This window comes from Sapajus apella, unplaced genomic scaffold, assembly GCF_009761245.1.
Source record: "Sapajus apella isolate SASKATOON/1434 unplaced genomic scaffold, GSC_monkey_1.0 scaffold60, whole genome shotgun sequence".
Lineage (NCBI taxonomy): Eukaryota > Metazoa > Chordata > Mammalia > Primates > Cebidae > Sapajus > Sapajus apella.
In genome coordinates this window covers 13,193,967-13,214,506 of record NW_022437000.1, presented here as the reverse complement: position 1 = coordinate 13,214,506, position 20,540 = coordinate 13,193,967, and the positions used below count along the sequence as shown (strand labels likewise).

Genomic DNA, 20,540 nt, shown 5'->3' with positions numbered 1-20,540 from the left:
CCACCAGGAGGCCGGCTGGTCCATGTTACACACGTGGGTAGTGGGGGAAGGCTCCTGCATTAGACATGGTGTTTATAGGCACCACCAGGAGGCCAGCTGGTCCATTACACATATGAGTTTGGTGGTGGTAGGGGGTGCACACAAAGGGTGGGGGCTGCTGCATCAGAAGGTACCTCAGAGCAGTGGTTCCTAACTGTGTGGACACGTGACCCTCCAGATTCTTATCTAACCTAAAGACCTCATTGTGGTCACAGTGACACAGATCCCATTGCAATGGCTCCATGACATCAAAGGCCCAGCCACAGAGCCTGCATTTTCCACCCAGAACCCTACCTGAGGCTGAGGCTCAGAGAATGGCTGAACTGTGCTGCAGAAAATATGAAGACAGTCATAGGGTTTCAGAAATTCCCCATACTTTCTATGGTAATACAATTCAATATGGGAAGTTCTGGCTTAGCGCAGTTTTTTGTGAATAGGAATAACATTAAATGGCTTTTTTTCTGATTTTCTTTCCTACTAAGAATGTAAAGTTAATGAAAGTGACATGAACATGAGTACTCTTATAAACATTATATAGTTAAATTAGATATTTTGGAAATGTGCTTCAGCCCTCTTAACAGCCAAAAAAAAAAAAATTACTACAAAAACTGATGATTCCTTGCTAAACACCCTATAAGTAAAAGGAGAAAATTTATACATACAGTTTCCTTCATCTGAATTTGATTGATCTTTATTCTAAACAACTTGTGCTTGAATTCTCCATTAAAAATGAACTTGTCTCCGTCTTCTACCTCCTTTCCTTTGGGACTTTTAATCAGCACACGCGCTTTGCCACAGGCCAGGGACTGCAGCGTTCTTCGCAATTCACTATCCTCTGAATGGGAAGCAAATGCAGGCAAAGGTTGGCATTAAATGAGACTCAACAACAGTAAACAAATCATGCTCACAAGTCTATGTCTTATCTTAAAACAAATACATGCTTTAGAAACAACTTGTGGAGCTATGCACTCTGGGGTTTTCATACCTATCCCCGTGGCCATTTTTATCTCCTCAAAGCTGAAGCCATCTCCCTCGTTGAACATGAGGAGCACCAGTGTCTGGAAGAGGGATACCTGGAATTCCTTCTTCCCCTGGAAGAGAAGGCCTCATCACACCTTTGAAGCTGTGCTTGTACAATCTTTGAAAAATTAAAAGAAGCTTCTTTTCACTCTCAAACTTTTTGTGACGTGATTAAGAATTACTAGTAGGCTGGGCATGGTAGTTCACACCTGTAATCCCAGCACTTTGGGAGGCCAAGGGGAGGACTGCTTGAGCCCAGAAATTTGAGACCAGCTTGGATAACATAGTGGGACCCCATCTCTACAAAAAATTTTTAAAAATTAGCCAGCCATGATAGAACACACTTGTAGTCCCAGCTACTCGGGAAGCTGAGGTAGGAGGCTGGGAGGCTGAGGCTGTAGTGAGCTAGGATCATGCCACAGCACTATAGCCTGTGACAGAGGAAGAACCTGTCCCAAAACAAAAAAAAAAAAAATGCCAAAAAGAGGAAACTGGCAAAACCATCAGCAATTTCATTACAAGAAAGAATAACAAAATAAGCTTGTGGGGCATAATCGATCCATTAGCCCAGCTGCCTTTTGCATGGGACTGACTGTAACATAGGCGCAATGTAACTTGGCCTTAGATATCCTAAGATGACCTCCTTTTCTATTCAGGATTTTCTGCTGCAGCGACTTGCCCCATGCCTCCCAGTCAGACCCATGAGAGGCATGCGCAAGGTGGTGTGGCAGTCAGGGGCTCCCTCTGCAGACCCAGCCCTGACTCATCACCAGCCCGTAACAAGCCCTCCTGCACACCTGGAGAGAGCGCAGCTGGTGGTGCCAGCACAAACCCTGTGGAGGTCAAGTTCTACTAAAGTCAGCAAGTAAGGAAAGAACTGAGGGTAACAGAAATTAACTGTCCTCATACCTTAAGGAAGAGTATATATGGTTTTACATATATGACTCTATACAATAATATACATAAAGTAAGTATGTATAACTTATTTAGTAATGTACAGGCAAGTGTCTTATTAATATAATAGCTAAGGAAAATAGGAATTTTATAAAGTTTTGCTTAGTGTATATAATTGCCCTATTTCATGACAAGCTCCTCTCATTGACTGGTGCATTGAATGTATTCGCCCCTCTTAATCACTGATAATAACAGCACTGCCACAACTATTCGCATTCACTCATCTGTGAAAATGTCTTATTAAGATGAAGTTCTAGAGTTGGAAGTATGGCAACAATTCAGCAGTGCTGCCGTAGCAGACAGTGCCAAACTGCTCTTCCAAATACTCAGAGTTGACAGTGCCAGGCTGCTCTTCCAAACACTCACGACAGCTGATGCTTCTTCCAGTAGTGACTAAGAGTCAGTTTTTTTTTTATTTTTAAGGCTTCATCAAATCTCTTAGTCAAAAAGTGGTATCTTACTGTATTTTATTTTGAAGCCCTTTGTTTAGCAGAGAAGTGTAATGCATCTTCATGGACATTAATTTTTTTCAGTTTTGCTTCTATGAGTTACCTCTTCACAGTCTCTGCTTTTTCTTTCCCCCATAGGTAAATGGTTTTCTATGGATTAATTTCTTAATACTTTTTACTGATTGGAATATTAACCCTTTGTTATTAATTGACTTACAAAAGCTAGTAAATTAAAGCGAAACACTCTTTCCTTTTTTTGCTACCAAAATTCAGCAACAATCAAAAACCTCTATTAACATATTTACAAACAAAAAATAAACAAAACAAAGAACTTACTTCTTTAAACTCTGCTTTTAAAACAGCATGCCCCAAAGTAGTTTGCCACTGAAGTTTTCGACCACTGTGCTTTCCAAGATAAAATGCCTTAAATACTTCCTGAAGTTTAATCATCTGTCAAGCATAGGAGAACAACAAAATTATGCCACACACCATCCATCTAAACAGTCCCACATTCAGTGCACAGAGTTTTACAATTTTTTCACAGCTGAACTGAAAGGTCAGCTCTATATTCTGACACTTTCTGGATTCCATTATCTCAATCCTTGCACTCTGAGGCTTCCCAATGCCAACGAGATAATGCTTGCACTGGTGTTTCATGGTGCAGGCGAGCTATATCGGTGGTCTATGCCCACACCTGGGTTTGCTGGGGCCAGTGGCACAGAGTGAAGACTGGAGCCAACCAGAAAAGGCCATCTGAGGCCAGATCCTGCATCTCAGCCCAGCCCTGCCCTGCCCTGGCTGCATTCTCCCCAGTGAGCAGGGCTCCTGCTTCCTCAGCTGGGAGGGGCAACACCACCACTACTTGTGTTGCACTGTGCAGGGGCCGATGGCAAACACTTCCTGCATGGAAGCGCAGCGTGAGTTAGTTGTTTTTATGATGAGTTTCTGGGTGACGTTTTCTTTTTTGGAACATAGGCTTGCTCTGTCCGCCAGGTTGTGGGGCTATCCTAGCTGACTGCAGCCTGGACCTCCCAGGTGCAAGTGATCTACCTGCCTCAGGGTCCTGAGTAGCTGGGACTACAAGTACGTGACACCACACCCAGTCAATCGATTGACTTTTTTTTTATTTTTGTAGAGACGGGTCTTTCTATGTTGCCCAGGCTGGTCTTGAACTCCTGAGCCCAAGTGCTCCTCCTGCCTTGGCCTCCCGAAGACTGGAATTACACTGTGCCTGGCCTTGAGTGAAGTTCTTACATTTTCCAAACTTTCTACTGATCCTTAAAAACTGTGTTTGTCACATTTCAAGTTCCTAGCACTCAGTGTACCAGCCTTTCCCATGGCCTGCATCCTGCTCGTTTTGCGGATGCCTTGGAGGCAGGCTGTGTGTGACTTTCCCGTGCACGGTGCTGCCCAACTTCTGCGTGCCCTTCCTGGTCCATCATACCCTCCACTCTTCAGCTTGATCCTGTCTGGTGCCCACCGCACCCAGGCTCTCCGACGAGTCTGTGCTGCACACGCGAGGGCTCATCGGCTTTACCTCAGGAGACCATCTCTGGACGGCCCAGGGCATGACCTCCCCCTGTTCTTGTCCACTCCACAAACGCCAGTGCTCCAGGACTCTGCATCCACCTAGACGCCATGTATGAGTCCCTTCTTTCACTGCTATAAAGAAATACCTGACACTGGGTAATTTATAAAGAAGAAAGGTTTAATTGGCTCATAGTTTTGCAGGCTGTACAGGTAGCATGGCTGGGGAGGCCTCAGGAAACTTTTAATCATGGCAGAAGCAGGCACGTCTTCACATGACCAGAGCAGGAAAGAGAGAGAAGGGGGAGGTGCTACATATTTTTAAATAACCAGATATCATGAGAACTCACTCACTACCACCAGCACAGCAAGGGGGATGTCTGCCCCCAGGATCTGGTCACTTCCCACCAGGCCCCTCCTTCAACATTGGGGATTACAATTCAATATGTGAGATTTCGGCAGGGACACAAATCCAAACCAGTCACTCCTCTTCCACACACTCACCATTCCCTGTTTCTTTGGATGGCTTCCATAGATCTTGGGACAAAGAAGGCAAGAAATTCTAACCTCTGATCTCACAGACCTGGACTATGCCCCTCCCATCTCCAGGCCTAGTCCAGTGGATCACTCCACTGTCTTTCACACCATCTCATCCCTCCAGATTTTCACACATGTGGTTTTTTCTGCTGGATCCCATATCCCATCTCCCTGATGAAAACTACTCTTTTCCAGAAGTGCCTCCTCAGAGCAGACTTCTCTGACACACTCTTAGCTCGGACCACATCTATAGCACGGTGTGAATGTGGACTCTGGACAGCTCACAGGGCAGGGCCTCTGACTCTCCATTGCTGTACTGTGCATGGCACCAGCAGGTGCTGCATAAATGCCTGCTGCTCCCTAGACATGACGTGCCCTTTTAGTTTCTCTGTGTTTCTGTCTAAGCTGTGCCTGTCAGATGTTCCTGCCAACCTCACACCTGCCTGGCAATCTCCTCTTCATGCTTCAAAACTCAGCCCAAGAGTTACCTTTCTATGAAACCAAACATATAAATCACCTGATGTACCAAGTAGCCATCTCCAATGACACCCAATCCCAGGCATAATACAATTTCATTTGTCAGTATTTCCGTGTATATCTAAAGGAAAGGAACTCTTTCAGGAAATATATCTACTATGTCATTACAAACCTAAAAATAAAAGTCAGTAATGTGATAAACCTCTTTTTTCCTTTTCTTTTTGCCTTGAGAAGTACCATGGTTTGTGATAAACCTCTTAATGCCTATCCTTCCTAAAAATCATCTCCTTGGGATTCATTCCTAGGTCTGGGTCAGTATTAATAATAATTATAATCATAATGCTATCATTTGGGTACTTACTACGTGCTAGTTACCATTCCAGGCCCAAAATGGGTCAACCGAAACATAGGAGCTAAAACTCTAAAACTCTTGGGAGAAGACATCGTGGTATTTTCTTTTCTTTTCTTGAGACAGGGTCTCATTCTGTTGTCCAGGACAGAGTGCAGTGACTCGATCGCAGCTCACTGCAGCCTTGACCTCTCAGGCTCAAGCAGTCCTTCTATCTTGACCCCTGAATGGCTGGGACTGTAGGCGGGCACCACCACACCTGGCTAGTTTTTCTATTTTTTGTAGAGACGGGGTTTTACCATGTTGTCGAGGTTGATACTAACTTCTGGGCTCAAGTGATCTTTGGCTTCCCAAAGTGCTGGGATTACAGCTGTGAGGCACTGCACCTGGCCTAGTAAATTTTTTGTGATCTTGATTTGGCAACGGTTTCTCAGACGTGACACCAAAAGTAACAAAAGAGAAAATAAATGTGATTTTACCATAATTAAAAACTTTTGTAGAAAGCAGACTATCAATAAAGTAGGTAACCCACAGAATGGGAGAAAATACTTGCAAATCACAGATCTGATAAGGGTCTAGCATCTGGAATATAAAGAGCTCTTACAGCTTAATAACAAAAGACAAACAGACCAGTTAGAAACTGGGCAAAGCACGTGAACAGATGTTTCTCCAAAGAAGATACACAAATGGCCAATCAGAACATGAAAAGATGCTCAACATCAATAGTCATCAGGGAAATGCAAATCATGGCAAGATGTGACACTAGCTCATACCGACAGAGATGGCTACCATGAAAGAAGCAAATCACAGGCCTAGGTGAGAAGGTGGGAAGATGGAGCGCTCGTGATTGCTAACTGGAATAGAAGCTGGTGCAGCCACTGTGGGAGACAGTCTGGCAATTCCTCAGGAACTGAAACTACAGGCTGCTTCATGACCCAGCAGTTCCACTCCCAGGTATATACCCAAAAGGAGTGACCACAGGTGTGTATACACACAAAACGAGTCACCACAGGTGTGCAGGTACCCAAAAGGAGCGACCACAGGTGTGCACGTACCTGAAAGGAGCGACCACAGGTGTGTACGTACCCAAAAGGAGTGACCACAGACGTGTATGTACCCAAAAAGAGTGACCACAGGTGTGTATATACACAAAAGGAGTTGTCACAGGTGTGTATATACACAAAAGGAGTTGTCACAGGTGTGTATATACACAAAAGTTGTCACAGGTGTGTATATGCCCAAAAGGAGCGATCACAGGTGTGTATATAACAAAAGGAGTGATCACAGGTGTGTCTATACCCAAAAGGAGCAACCACAGGTGTTCAAACTAAAACCTATACACCCGTGTTCACAGCAGCATTGTTCACAGCGGCCAAAAGGTAGAAATAACCCAAATGCCCAACATTTGGTGAATGGATAAACCAAATGTGACCTACCCATACAATGCGATGTTAGCCAGAGAAAGAATGAAGGGCTGATGTGTGGTACGGCATGGATGGACTTTGAAAACAGCATGTTAAGTCAAAGAAGCCAGACACAAAAGTTCCCACGTTGTATGATTCCATTCATGTGAAATATCTACTGTAGCCAAGTCCATAGAGACAGGAAGCAGATAGTGGCTGCTGAGGAGAGCAGGTTGGGGAGGAACTGCTAACGGAGTGATAGAAAATTCTGGGACAGACGGGGTGACAGCTCTGTAACCCTGTGAATGTACCACTGGCCCTCTGTGTCCGTGGGTTCCACAGCCATGGAGTCAACCAATCTCAGGTCAAAAATTTTCGAAAGAAAAAAAGGGATGGTTGTCTGTTCTGAACATGGACAAACTTTTTTGTCATTAATCCCCTAAAAGGTCAAAAAGAATCCGAACAGTCTGTTACTGTACTATTAACAATACAGTATAACAACTATTTACATAGCATTTATTAGGTATTATAAATAATCTAGAGATTATTTAAAGTATATGGGAAGGTATGCATAGGTTATGTATAAGGGACTTGCCTTGAGTCTGTGAATTTTAGTATCTGTGGGGGTCCTGGAACCAATACCCCATGGATACTGAGGAACAACTGCACTTAATGTTTCTGAACCATACACATTAAAATGTTAAGTTGTATGTTAAAGTATATTTTACCACATTAAAAAAAATATAGTAGGGTAAGCCTCAAACATCTTTTGCTAGAAAACAAAAAAGTACTAAAAAATGTACCAAAAAAAGTACTAAAAACTGATGTGGACATATCAAAGAGCAAAGGAGCCAGCGTCAGGGTGGCCGGCCATGGACCACATATGGGGCAATTTAGGCATAAAAATAAGTACATAAATTAAGAATCCATGAGTTCTTAATGATGAAGAGAGAGAAGGAAATAAGCAAATAAAGTGGGTGGAAAGGAGGGCTCTTCCTTAGAAAGTCAACTTCTAAATACAAAGAAACAACAGAACTGGAAAAAAATCCCCATTCACGAAGGTAAACATCAATTCAGGCAGGAATTGCCACACAGGTGACAGTTGGATGAGGATTAAGATGTTTACGTAGTCCTGAAACGTCTCCTCACAGATTACTTAGTAATTACAAAAGGAAAAACACTAATAATATAGTGGAGAAAGCAGCTAGCACCTTAACAGAAGGGTTCTATTGCACTTCATCAGGATACTGGAACACATGGTAGCACACGCCTTCTGTCAGGATCCTGATGGGAACACGGAGCATCTGGCTGGACCTGCACAACCTGAACCTGCTATCCGCAAGGGAGCACCAAAGACCGCCTGGGTCCTGGGCTCAACGGGGTACCAGAAAAAAATGCTGCAAAAGACATATTTGAGAGAGCCAGTAGAAACGAAATGAAAGCAGAAATCAGGTGAATGCCCTCATCTGACAGGGAGCTTTCTGTTCTTGGGAAACAGCCACTCAAATACCAAGGGTAAAGGGAATGGTGCAGGAGCACGCACATCTGTGGAGGGCGGGAGGGACACCACATGGCCAACATGGAAAGCAGGTTGCTTGCCTCTCTTTGAGCATCCTGCACAGAAGCAAGCTCTCTCTGACCTTCTCCTACCCCACTTTCTCCACCAAAGTGAGTTCTGGAATCAGAACTCCTCTTCCCTGAGGCGGGTGAGAGAAAGCCTGAGCCTCTCTCCCCCAAAGCCAGTCTTAAAACCTGGAGACATTAATCCATCCTTCCCCTGCCCTTTTGTGTAGGATCTGGACATTAAGAAGTTCTCTGATCTACCTTGCTGATAGTTAAGTTCTGCCCTACACCTGGGAGGAAAGAACGCTGCCCAGAGAGGGCAAGAAGAATCTCAACAGACGGGTCTTACTGGATTCCCACTGTCAGATGGCACCCTTGTGTCTAGTCACACTGATAGATTTTGGGTGCGTGTCCCCTCTAAATCTCACATTGACATGTGATCCCCGGTGTTGGAGGTGGGGTCTGGTGGGAGGTGTTTGTGTCATGGGGTGGATCCTTCATCAATGACTTGTTGCCCTCCCTGAGATAATGAGGTACCAGGAGATCTGATTGTTTAGGAGTCTGGGAGCTTCCCACACCGCCTCTTGCACCCTGTCGCTTACTCTCCCTTTGCCTTCAACCTTTAGTAAAAGCTTCCTGAGACCTCATCGGAAGTTGAGCAGACACGGGTGCCATGCTTGCACAGCCTGCAGAACCGTGAGCCAGTGAAACCTCTTTTCTTTACAAATTACCCCACCTAAGGTACTCCTTGATAGCAATGCAAAACAGACTAACGCACCTATTTCTACATGGCTGCCCATTCTTGATCAAACCAAAGCATAACAATGGACAGTTTTCCCCGGTTCTTTGGTTTTCATTTCTGAAGCCTGCTGTGTTAAGTAAGACATTGATTAAATAAAATTTGTTATGGTTTTCTCCTCCTAATTTGTCTTTTGTTAAAGAAGCACTGGCCATGGCCCTTATGAGGGATGAGAAAAGGAATGACATTATCCGACCACTGTAGCTGTAAGTTTTTCTTCCCTTCTCAGCTGAGAAAATAATCATTCACCTCTAGCTGAGATCAGGCTTAAGGGATGCCTTTTCCAGGATGTCTTTGATGATCCCAGGCTGGTATCAGCCCTTTCCCTTTGCCCAGTATTATATTGAAGGGTGCATGTATTGTGTCTCCTGCTGATTTTAACTTCACTAGGCACAGAATTCTATCTCTGATGTGCAAACCCTCCACTAAAGAGTTTAGTGTGGCTAAAGTAGTGGCTGACAAAAAGACCCTAAATAATGCCATTCCCAAGACATCAGCAATGTCTACAATGGAAAGAAATAAGAACCAGACAACCACAGCTCAGTCAGCCATAACTTTCAAACAAGTGCCTGTGCTCGTGGGCCCCCTGCAGGTCAGCAGGTGGACACAGGCTGCACTGGGAGGAACCACAGCAGGTGACAAAAGTGGTCACTTTCTAATGCTGCTTTCCAAAGACCATAAGAGCACTTTGATTTTGGACTGCGTGGACTATTTTTAAAAACTCCCCATTAAACAATTCTTGAAGGCAACATATCTGCCTGGAAAGGGCATGACCGTGGAAGCAGACAGCACGCTGTCTGCACACTTACTTCCGGGGTTAAGTGCACTTCCATGGGCGTGTATGTCGGCCAATAGCCCATTGTGAGTATGTTCACTGTGAGGTCTATAGGGCCTGAGTCACTCTGATTCTGCATATGCTAAAAACAGAGAAATCCAAGACAAATAATCATTTGAGAAAGTCATAAAATATAATTAACCTATAACAAAATTAACTGTGTAATTTTCAAAACAAACATTCATCTGTGTATTTATTTGAGTCCCGAGAACATACTCTGTAAAATCCAATGCCATGCTGGAACTGACTTCTCCCCTTCTTCAGGTGTTACTACCAGACTCACAGAAATCAAATTCTTGCCACAGGTTTAGAGCTTCTTTTCTTCTCCTTTTAAAATTTACTTGTGAAACATGAATAGTGTGATTTTTTTTCTTACATAGTTTAGAGTGAGATTCATTCATTCTATCTAATCTGTTGAATCTACCTACCTTATTTCTCTATCTATGACAAGGTATTGCTATGTCTGTCTGTCTATGTATCTAGCTATCTATCCATACATCTGTAACAAGGTCTCACTTTTATGCCCAGGTGGAGGGCAGTGGTGCGGTCATGGCTCACTGCAGCCTCAAACTCCTGGGCTCAAGTGATCTTCCCACTTCGGTCCCACTCTAGTGGCTGGGACTACAGGCATGTGCCACCCTATCTGCTCATTTAAAATTTTTTTCTTTTGTAAAGACAGGGTCTTGCTACGTTGATCAGGCTGGTTTTGAACTTCTGGCCTCAAGAAAGCCTCCTGCCTCAGCCTCCCAAAGTTCTGGGATTACAGGCATGAGCCACCACACTCAGCAGATACTTTTTAAAAAGCCGCTTTACCTGAAGAAACACAACTCACCTGCTTGAAATGAACCATGATGTCCTTTGAAAGCTCCATGTCCTTGAACATGCCTTCTAGCTTGCTCGTGAAGGCTGCACCACACTCTGGACACGGCAAAGGAGGGAGTGAGACTGGGGCAGCACGCAGGGCAGCGACCCTCAGTTCCGGGGGGGAGCCCAGGCCCCACATGCTTACCATGCTTGAGCTTTGACAGCATAGACTTTTCAGCATCGACTGAGGCACTTTTCCCAACAAGAAGTCTTTTTGCCAAATCTTTTTTATAAAATGCTTCAAAGACATCTTTACCTATTTATAACCAGATGAGAAGAATCAAGACATCAGAGCGCGGATAAGCAAATGTTAGGCTTCAACTGCTGAAAACCCTTAAATGTGTCCATTCTAATGCAAACTGGCTCTACCGAACCGACATTCTCATGCTAAACTTCCTCTGAGAAAGCAGAACCTGTGTTTACATCTCTAGATTATGCAGCATTTTCTGAGTGCCCAAATCTCACCGTGGATGAACCTGAACAGGATCATGATCTTGTCCAATGTCCGCTCCAGCTCCTCGTCTGTGGCTTCTTTGTTGCCTGCTCTTAACTTTGAATCCACATGCTTTGCTGTGAGCATAAACATATAGAAATACTACATAAAAACATACAAACACATAGCATCTTTAATTTCTATAAGCAACACTGTACAGTAACATTCTGGAACCTTTCCAAAATAACATTACTATATGACGAAAAAGCAAATATCTGATTTTCTAAGATAAATACTCTTAAGTCATGCGAGAGTAAATACTTCCCAAAATTTTAACAAAGCCAGGGACTGAATGTTTAAAGCAGGTTTAACTATCTTTCTTATCTCTAAATGTAATCTCTGAATTTCAAAATAAAATGGGTTCAGTGATCACATGCTCAGGTTTCAGGACACATGGCTGCCCCAAACGCAGGAGTGCCCATTCCTGGGATCTGGTGTCATCAACTCAGGAGACATTCTCAAAGAAAAAGACTTTCTCAGGGCATCCAAGGTGGCAATGCAGGGTAGAAGCATTTCTACTCAGGCTTCCTGTTTCTGAGGCTGCACAGGCCATCCGAGGTGGCTCGGGAGGATCTACGTCCCATGTGATAGAACTCAAGATTTCCAGAAGCCTAAACTCCCAAAAGCTCAACATTCCTTTTTAGAGAAACCAAAATTGAAACAGAGGCACAAAAGCCAAAGTAAACTGCCCCCTCAATTCCTTCTGTTGCTGCCTCTATTCGTTTTTCTCTTTTGAACATTTTACAATGGAACATTCTGAACACACAGAAAAGTAGACAACTGCACAATGAGCTCCATGTCCCATCACGCACCTTCAGCGCAATCAACAGTCAATCTAGTGTCATCGTGTTACAGTTATCTTTGCCCCTTTTCTCCTTCAAATTAAAAAAAATTTACTGACTAGAGAAAGCCTAGGAATTCTGAAATTATTTTGGTATTATTGTGAAAAAAATGTACGACTTAAAAACAGTATTTAAAAATATGCTATCATTTGAGATCTCACCTGATTTTATCCTATCTTAATACTGATCAGAGGATGCAAAGATGGTGGATCACCCCTTTCTTCTTTGGCGAAGTCAAGCGTCATTTCTCTTCTAAATTCCTACCTCATGTTCCCTTACGGAAATGCCCTCCTCCACCCATGAATGCAGGTGTGTCCCACTTTTTAAAATGTATGTCCCAATAAGGCTTGATAAAAACACTTTCCACACACCCCACGAGCAGCTTGAACATTGTGGAAAAAAATTTGGTTGAGTTTTGCGTTATTTTCCCACATTAAAAAACAGTCTAGAAATGGGTGAGACTGTCTCAAAAACAAAACAAAACAAAACAGATTTTTCTACCAATCAGTTCTGCAGGCTTGTTGGGTCTCTTGTTGATGAACGTCTCAAACGACTCCTTCATAAGGTTGACAAACCGCTCGTTCTTCTGGAAGCAGACCTCTATCACATGGTCTACCTTGTCCTTGAAGTCCAGCAGGTCTTGGACCATGTCTTTATCTTTCTCAGGATTGATGACAATCGCTGTCCCGAAAGTCTACAAAAGCAAATCAATACCAACTCAGCAACATGTTTATAATACCAAATAGTAATTTCTCCTGCTATCACATAATCAGGATAGTTTAATATAAATTACTCTTAGTAGTAAATACTCAATAACTTTAAAAGTTTCACAAGTTGAGTTCATATTTCAAAAATTAAGTAAATTTTCTTTTTTTTTTAAATGGGGCAGGGCCTCACTCTGTGGCCCAGGCTGGAGTACAGTGGTGCAATCACGGTTCACTGCAGCCTTGACCTCCCAAGCTCAAGCAATCCTGCCACCTCAGCCTTCTGAGCAGCTGGTGCCACAGGCTCAGGCCACCACATCTGGCCAATCTTTTTAAAAGTTTTGTGGAGACAGGGTCTTGCCATGTTGCCTAGGCTGGTCTCAAACTCTGGGCCTCAAGCAATCCTGCTCTGGTTTCTCAAAGTGCTGGGTTTATAGGGATGAGCCCCTGTGTCTGGTGTGAATATACAGTTAGATATACAATAAATGCCTTGCTCTTACATTTGTTCCTGAGAGAACTTCCAAATGACTGGGAAAATGTCCACGGCTTCTTAAAGAACATTTATGTATAAGTTCCTCAAAGACAAGTTAATTCTTACTAATTCAATACATCTATTGGGATTTCTTAGCTACAGTTTTCTTTCTCCATCACTTCTAACCATGAAAAGCTATTTCTAGTTTGCATTTTGTTTTTTTTTTTTTGAGATACAGTCTCACTCTGCCGCCAGGCTGGAGTGCAGTGGTGCGATCTCGGCTCACTGGAACCTCTGCCTCCTGCGTTAAAGCAGTTCTCCTGCCTCAGCCTGCTGAGTAGCTGGGACTACAGGTGCACACACCACCATGCCCAGCTAATTTTTGTATTTTCATTAGAGAGGTTTTCACCATGTTGGCCAGGATGGTCTCGATCTCTTGACCTCATGATCCACCCACCTCAACCTTCCAAAGTGCTGAAATTACAGGTGTGAGCCACCGCACCTGGGCCAGTTTGTATTTTTAATTTAAAAATGCTGTATTAAACACTCCTAAAAGTGTGTGTGTGATGCTAATAAACAGTTAACTATTTGATGACATAAACTATATATGCTGAAGAGGAGCTGAATACAATTACTGAACTTAAAAAAACTTGTCTCAATAGAATGCACACAGGCACTCACATGTCACACACAGGCAAGGCAGCTGGCTGGTGGAAGGATGCCAACAGAAAGGGCACAGATCCTCCTGGAGAGGTCAGTATGTGGCTCACAGGTGTGGAGGGACCTCTTACTCAACATCTTATACACTATAAGGTCCAGCTTTATTTTGACGACGGCATGTAGAGTTGAATGTAAACTACTATTTTGTTACAGCATAGCCGCTTATTGCTGACACTTAGGGGTGATGGTCACGCACGGTTTTTTTTTTTTTTTTTGAGACAGTGTCTCGCTCTGTTGCCCAGGCTGGAGTGAACTGGCGCGATCCTGGCTCCCTGCAACCTCTGCCTCCCGTGTTCAAACGATTCTCCTGCCTTAGCCTCCCAAGTCACTGGGACTACAGGCACCCGCCACCACATTCCGCTAATTTTTTCTATTTTTAGTAGAGACGGGGTTTCGCTGTGTTAGCCAGGATGGTATCGATCTCCTGACCTTGTGATTCACCCATCAGCCTCCCAAAGTGCTGGGATCACAGGTGTGAGCCACCGCACCAGTTGCCACACACTGATTTTTATCACCCAGACTGAAAACTGCAAAGGTGAACCTTTCCTAGTATTTAGATGTATTCCTATCCCCTGAAGACTGTCTCACTGGCAAAAATCCTAAATTTTCAGTAGCTTTATGGCTGATTTAATGTGACTCAGTTATAACTTCCAATTCAATAGCACTGTATGAGACCTTGTTGGGAGGGGTGCTGTGTGTGTACTGGCTTTCCAAGCTGGACTGATACTTGACTTCAGATCTGATTATTCCATAAAGCAGCATGTAAGCCTTCATTTAGCTTTTTTATTTAATGGAAATCTTTATTGAGATAATGAAAGACTTGCATTATGGTAAAAATAGCAGAGCAATCCCAGTACCTTCGTTTCCCTAGTTTCTTCTAATGGCAACAGTCTGCAAAACTACAGAGCAGTATTCCAACTGGGATACAGACACTAATAACCCCTAGTCTTTTTCAGATGGTCCAGTTTACTTGTAACTCACCTCGGTGTGCATGTCTATGACCTCAGCCAAAACCCCAACCATTCCCCCAGAAGGCTGCCTCCTGGGGCCTTTTCTAACCACACAGCCCACCCCGTCCCTACCCCCTGGTAACTTTTCCTCTGTCCTCCACTTCTGAACTTTGTCATTTCCAAAATGTTATGGAATAATATATTAATAGTATGTTAAGTATCTAGGATTGGCTTTTTATTTTTTCTCAGTGTAATTCTCTGGAAATTTCATCTTTTCATTATAGGATCTAAGAATAGTCACCAGCAAGCAAAAACACAGATATCTGCTGAATGTTCACCATTTAAGCTGGAAAACTCATGCTAGGCCCCCAGCACATGGTGGAAACACGAGCTATCTGTGAAGGGTCCTGCTGTTTGCCTCAGTTTTCCCGTTTCCATGAAGGGAGGCTGGAGAATGACTTCTCTATTAGAGGGTCTTCAGTAGGTTTCTTGGGCTGGGCACCACTGGCACTCTGGGTAAGCAATTCTTTGTGGTAAGGGCTGCCCTGTGCATTCAGCAGCACCCCGGTGTCACCCAGCAGAACGAGAAGCACCCTCTCTGTTGAGACAGACACAAACGTCTCCAGACATCAACAAGTGTCCCCTTGGTGGGGTGGTACCCTGGACCAAGAGCCCCTAGTCTTTAGTGAGGTTCTGTCAGCACCCAGGGGCCGCCCTCCCAGCCAGGACATGTAAAAACTCAGGGTACTGCTCCATCAGTGAGGTCTGTGCCAGCACCGAGGGGCCACTCTCCTGGGCAGGACATGTGAAAACTCAGGGTACTGCTCAATCAGTGAGGTCTGTGCCAGCACCAAGGGGCCATACTCCAGGGCAGGACATGTGAAAACTCAGGGTACTGCCCAAGAACTCACTTTATGTACAGGCTGGATCAGGCTTGTCAGCAATGCCAAAGAAATGCTTTTGAAACGTGAAAGTTTAAGTAGTAAATCCTAAATTTGGACCATTAAAAAATAAAGTCCACAACGCAACCTGACATGCCAAATATATAATAGTCCTCACTGAGCAAAGGGCATGAAAGATCATGTTTCACAAGCAGGTTTACAAAAATGATTCCTTTCAGAAAAATCATGACTGTAGAATTAAACCAATATTTATGCTGATGAAGAACAGCAAAGCAACTGTTCTTTAAGTTATACTTTCTACCTGGATGTTGCTAATCACTGCTGGTGGTATCTTAAAAAACGAATTTACACTGGTGATTGGGAAGCAGATGGAAACCTACCGTCCACCCACCATCTGTGATGAAAATGCAAACGGCCCCTCCAGCAGCCCAGTTCCCTTTACCAGGGCCCCGGGCGTTCGCAGGAGGGGCTCTGCTCCCTGCAGGGAACGCCCGCGCCTGCGGCCTCAAACCCACCAGTACCTTGATGTACTCGCTCCAGTGCTGCAGCAGCGCCTGCTGCCCGCCCCTCACCCGGCTGAACAGCTGGTACATCTGTGCGAGGTCCGGCACTCTGTTCTCATCCAGTAAGTGATCAAGCCCTGAGATGTGTAGGACACGTCAGCAGAGTACAGCAAGGGCAGCATTAACCACAACTAAACTAGAATTCGGTGTGCACCACACTGAATACGCCGCTTAGAAATCGGGCGGGTATATGTATCACAGCCTCTATATGGGCAGCTTGATCTGGGTAAATATCTGCAGTGGATCCTATTAGGTGAACCTCATTTTTTCTGAGTATGTTGGAAGATGTATTATTTACTTCTTCATGTCACTAAAGCCTTCTTATTTCACTAAAGTTAGCAATGGTCAGAAAATCCAGTTTATGCCAACTATTTAACCCGGGAAGTTTATGTTCCCAAGTAACTTCTGATTTGGTCCATCAGACAGAAGATGTATTTGTTAGTGGACAAGCTATCAAATCTCATTTATAGTGGATCAAACTTATTCATACCTATAGTAAACTATAAGGGAAAAACATCATCAAATATTTTGAAGTGCATTTTTAAAAGTTTTCAGTGTTTTAGATTTCTGAAGTTTACAAGGGTTTTCTAAAACAACACATCAATTAGAAAAACGCTCATAGAAGATTTTCTAAATACTTGCTTTATGGTAACTATTGAGAGACAGATTACAGCATAAAAGCTGTGAACAGTCACACAATTCACAAAGTCTTCGATTCTGCCTACAATGGGCACCACACACACAAGGTGGTTTAAAGATGTGTGCAAACACGTGGTGGGGCTATAATTAAAATCCTTACCTAGAGTTCCAAATGTTTATTTCTCTCAATTACATTTTGATCTACTGACACAAATAAACTTTTTATACTTTATTTTACCAAAACCCTAAATAATGGTTTTATAATTCAAAAACTGTAACTAAAATACTTCTAATAAAATTTAGAGAAAGCTTTTACATAAATAATTTGCCATTTTCTTTAAACAATTTTGCTCAACGAAGTATGAACTGGAACAATTTATGCAAATTTCTACTATTTACTTGGAAACTTTTTCTTTTTTCCTTTTTTTTTTTTTTTTGAGACAGGGTCTCTCACTCTGTCACTCAGGCTTTTGCAGCCTCAACCTCCTGGGCCAAAGTGATCCTCCCACCTCAGCCTCCTCAGTAGCTGGCACCCTAGGCATATACCACCTGTGGCTTTTTAAATATTTTTATATTTTTGGTAAAAACAGGGTCTCTCTTTGTTGTCCGGGCTGGTCTTGAATTTGTTCTAAAAGATATTTACATGAAGTGTAGTTGTTTGTAACAGTAGATGCTCAATCATGTTAATTCTCTACCCTTTTGGTATTATTCTGGTTTCACTTAAGTATCTCATTGGCCATAATACTATTATCTGACAATACAGAGCCCAAACCAGAATATATTTGGATACCACTCAGGACCTTCTCAAAATTAAACTTTAAGGCATCCAATGGCTTGAAAAAAATCTTGCAGTTTCCAAACACATTTAAAATGACTTTCAAAAGGTAACACTGTTTCAAATGGCAACACTGAAATGTCACAATAAGTACTGAAGTGTTATAAAGGTTGGACTGCTCTTAATTTTCACGGAATTAAGCACACTTTGAAGCCTAGAAATAAAAACAACAAAAAAAGATCGAGCATCGATTTTAAAGGTGCAGGTGGCTAGAAGCCATCCTCCTGCTGCAGCCAGGTACTGGGGCCACCACTCAGGGAGAAGTGGACAAGGCTGCAGAGTCAGCACTAGAACACATGCTCTTCTCTTCCAGAAAGTCAGGAGAAACGTGTACTCTACTTAAGCAGACCACCTAGTCAGTAGTTCACCTGACACTAAGATCCACAAACTCCACAGGTGAGGGAAGTCCCATGAAAATCTAACAGCCTGAATAGCTGCCTGCATCCGCTAGACCCGAGTATGTGTGAAGAATGACCTGGCACAGGAAGTGAGCGTGCACCCACATTTCAGCATGCGTGCGGTGCACAGGTCCCTGACCTTCCCGCCACTGGGGTTTTAAGTGATTAACGCACCCACGTTTCAGCATTCGTGCGGTGCACAGGTCCCTGGCCTTCCTGCCACTGAGGTTTTAAGTGATTAACGCACCCACGTTTCAGCATGTGTGTGGTGCACAGGTCCCTGGCCTTCCCGCCAATGGGGTTTTAAGTGATTAACGCACCCATGTTTCAGCATGCGTGTGGTGCACAGGTCCCTGGCCTTCCTGCCACTGGGGTTTTAAGTGATTAATGCACCCACGTTTCAGCATGCGTGTGGTGCACAAGGTCCCTGGCCTTCCCGCCAATGGGATCTTAAGTGATTACTGTAGTTCTACCTAGTGCCTTCCACTATTATTGATTTTTTTCTCCTTTCACGGCTAACGTGTTCATTAGAGAAGCTTTTTAATGACTGTCTTATGAAAATAACAAATATCCTAACATTGCTATTTGTAATGCTTCCCTTACTTTCCTAATGAATTTAGGGTAATTGTTCAGTTTAATTTGCACAAGAATTAGGAAATCTACCTTTCTGCAGAATTGCTGTTAAATGTTCTCCTAATAGCTGTTTCTCCACACAAGCAATCAGTGGTTTCCTACATAGGGCAAAAAGAATAAGCGTTACAAACGAAGTTTAAAGAGACTGGCTCTCTGTAAAAGATGAGGGTGTTTGTCTATGACAGATGCAGTCTACAGGCAATCGGAAACCGAAGGATAAGTGCATTTTCCTCACGCAAATGGACTACGACTCCTGTTGCTCATGACTCTGAAGGAAGCGCTTTCTAAAAACCACCTACTGAGTAGCACAAACAGGCCAATGGGCGGGCCCAGGGAAGCAGGGACACAGTGGGCAGGTGGGTGGCACCCCTGAGAACAACATCTAGGCTGCTGCCTGCTCTGGTCAGGTGCTGGGCCAGCTGTCACGTTCCAGTTTTGCCCCCATCATGTGCATTTCCTGTCACGTCCCGATAGCTTCCCGCACTGTAGACACAAATTCCAGAGCAGAGTCTAGGGCCCCGATGAGCTTGCCAAGCAGTTCAATCCGGACTCAGTGCAGACATTCACATAAACAGTCAGCGACAAGCAGTCACTGAAAAGTGACATGGCCTCAGGTCTGCAGGTCTGAGAATTTTCTGGGATCAACTGTTCTCCCTCAGAGTTAAAATGCTGGTTGCTCACCTCTTTCTTCTCCCCATCTTTTTGCCCTCAGTGTGGCTTTCTCATTTATTCTTAGCACTACTGCTGTTACTTTCCTGAGGCACAGGTGGATAGGCCACAACCCTTCTGTGGTTCAGACTGGCACTGAAGGACCCCTGAGATCTGGCGCAATGCAGGTGTCCACCACATCCACACGCCTGCTCCACTCCAGGCACCCGGGCCAACACCTCCTCCAGCTCCACACCTCTGTCCCTCGCTCCAATCCTTTTCTCCCCTCATCACTGAGCATGCTCCTGCTGATCCTGGAGGCTCCTTTGTGAGGCCTGAGATGTGTGACCACCACACACACAGGGGGCACAGAAACCATTCTTCCTGCCTTTCTCTTTTATTATGCACAATGCATTCTTCAGAGGTTCTTTTCAGAAGATCAGAGCATCTGCTTTATTCCCAGGATTGCTAATTTTAGCCATCTTCTCAAGCCTTCATTTCTAGTTTACAAGGAACATTTTAATGTACCATCTTATTTAAATCTTACAGTCACCTTATAGAGAAGGGAAGAGCAGACAGAGCTCAGGAAGGCTGTGTGACCTGCACACCCTGGTTGTGGGGCTTGGCTGCGGCCAACGGTCTCTCTGCTATTTACACTGGACTTCCCTGGGGGCTCCTCTTCTGCTCCCAGTTGGATGGAGACACAAGGTGGCTCCTAAGCTGCCCTGGCCTGGCTCAAGATCCTGGATTTCCTACGGGCTCCTCCAACTCCACGTGTCTGAGTGACTGCATCTTTTCTCCTGCGTCCTCTGTTTTCGTGCTGTATGCTATCATAATCCTGTCCCTTTCCTTCACCCAGTTTGCCCCTTTCCCTACCAAGTCCTGTTCTACACATGGTATCATTTCCATCTCTCTTCCTCTCCGT

General features: G+C 44.0%; 1 protein-coding gene across 3 annotated transcripts in view; it reads right to left on the bottom strand.

The window, feature by feature from the left end:
* CUL4A (cullin 4A) overlaps positions 1–20,540 on the bottom strand; it is a 55,756-nt gene that overhangs the window by 9,684 nt on the left and 25,532 nt on the right. For all 3 annotated transcript variants that reach the window (XM_032246292.1, XM_032246290.1, XM_032246291.1), the window contains 10 exons: positions 18,998–19,065; positions 16,421–16,539; positions 12,653–12,845; positions 11,282–11,386; positions 10,962–11,072; positions 10,785–10,870; positions 9,927–10,034; positions 2,799–2,912; positions 1,025–1,130; positions 702–874 (listed from right to left, as the gene is read on the bottom strand). In XM_032246292.1, coding sequence (XP_032102183.1) covers positions 702–874; positions 1,025–1,130; positions 2,799–2,912; positions 9,927–10,034; positions 10,785–10,870; positions 10,962–11,072; positions 11,282–11,386; positions 12,653–12,845; positions 16,421–16,539; positions 18,998–19,065 — 1,183 coding nt within the window. The remainder of the gene's footprint in view (positions 1–701; positions 875–1,024; positions 1,131–2,798; positions 2,913–9,926; positions 10,035–10,784; positions 10,871–10,961; positions 11,073–11,281; positions 11,387–12,652; positions 12,846–16,420; positions 16,540–18,997; positions 19,066–20,540) is intronic.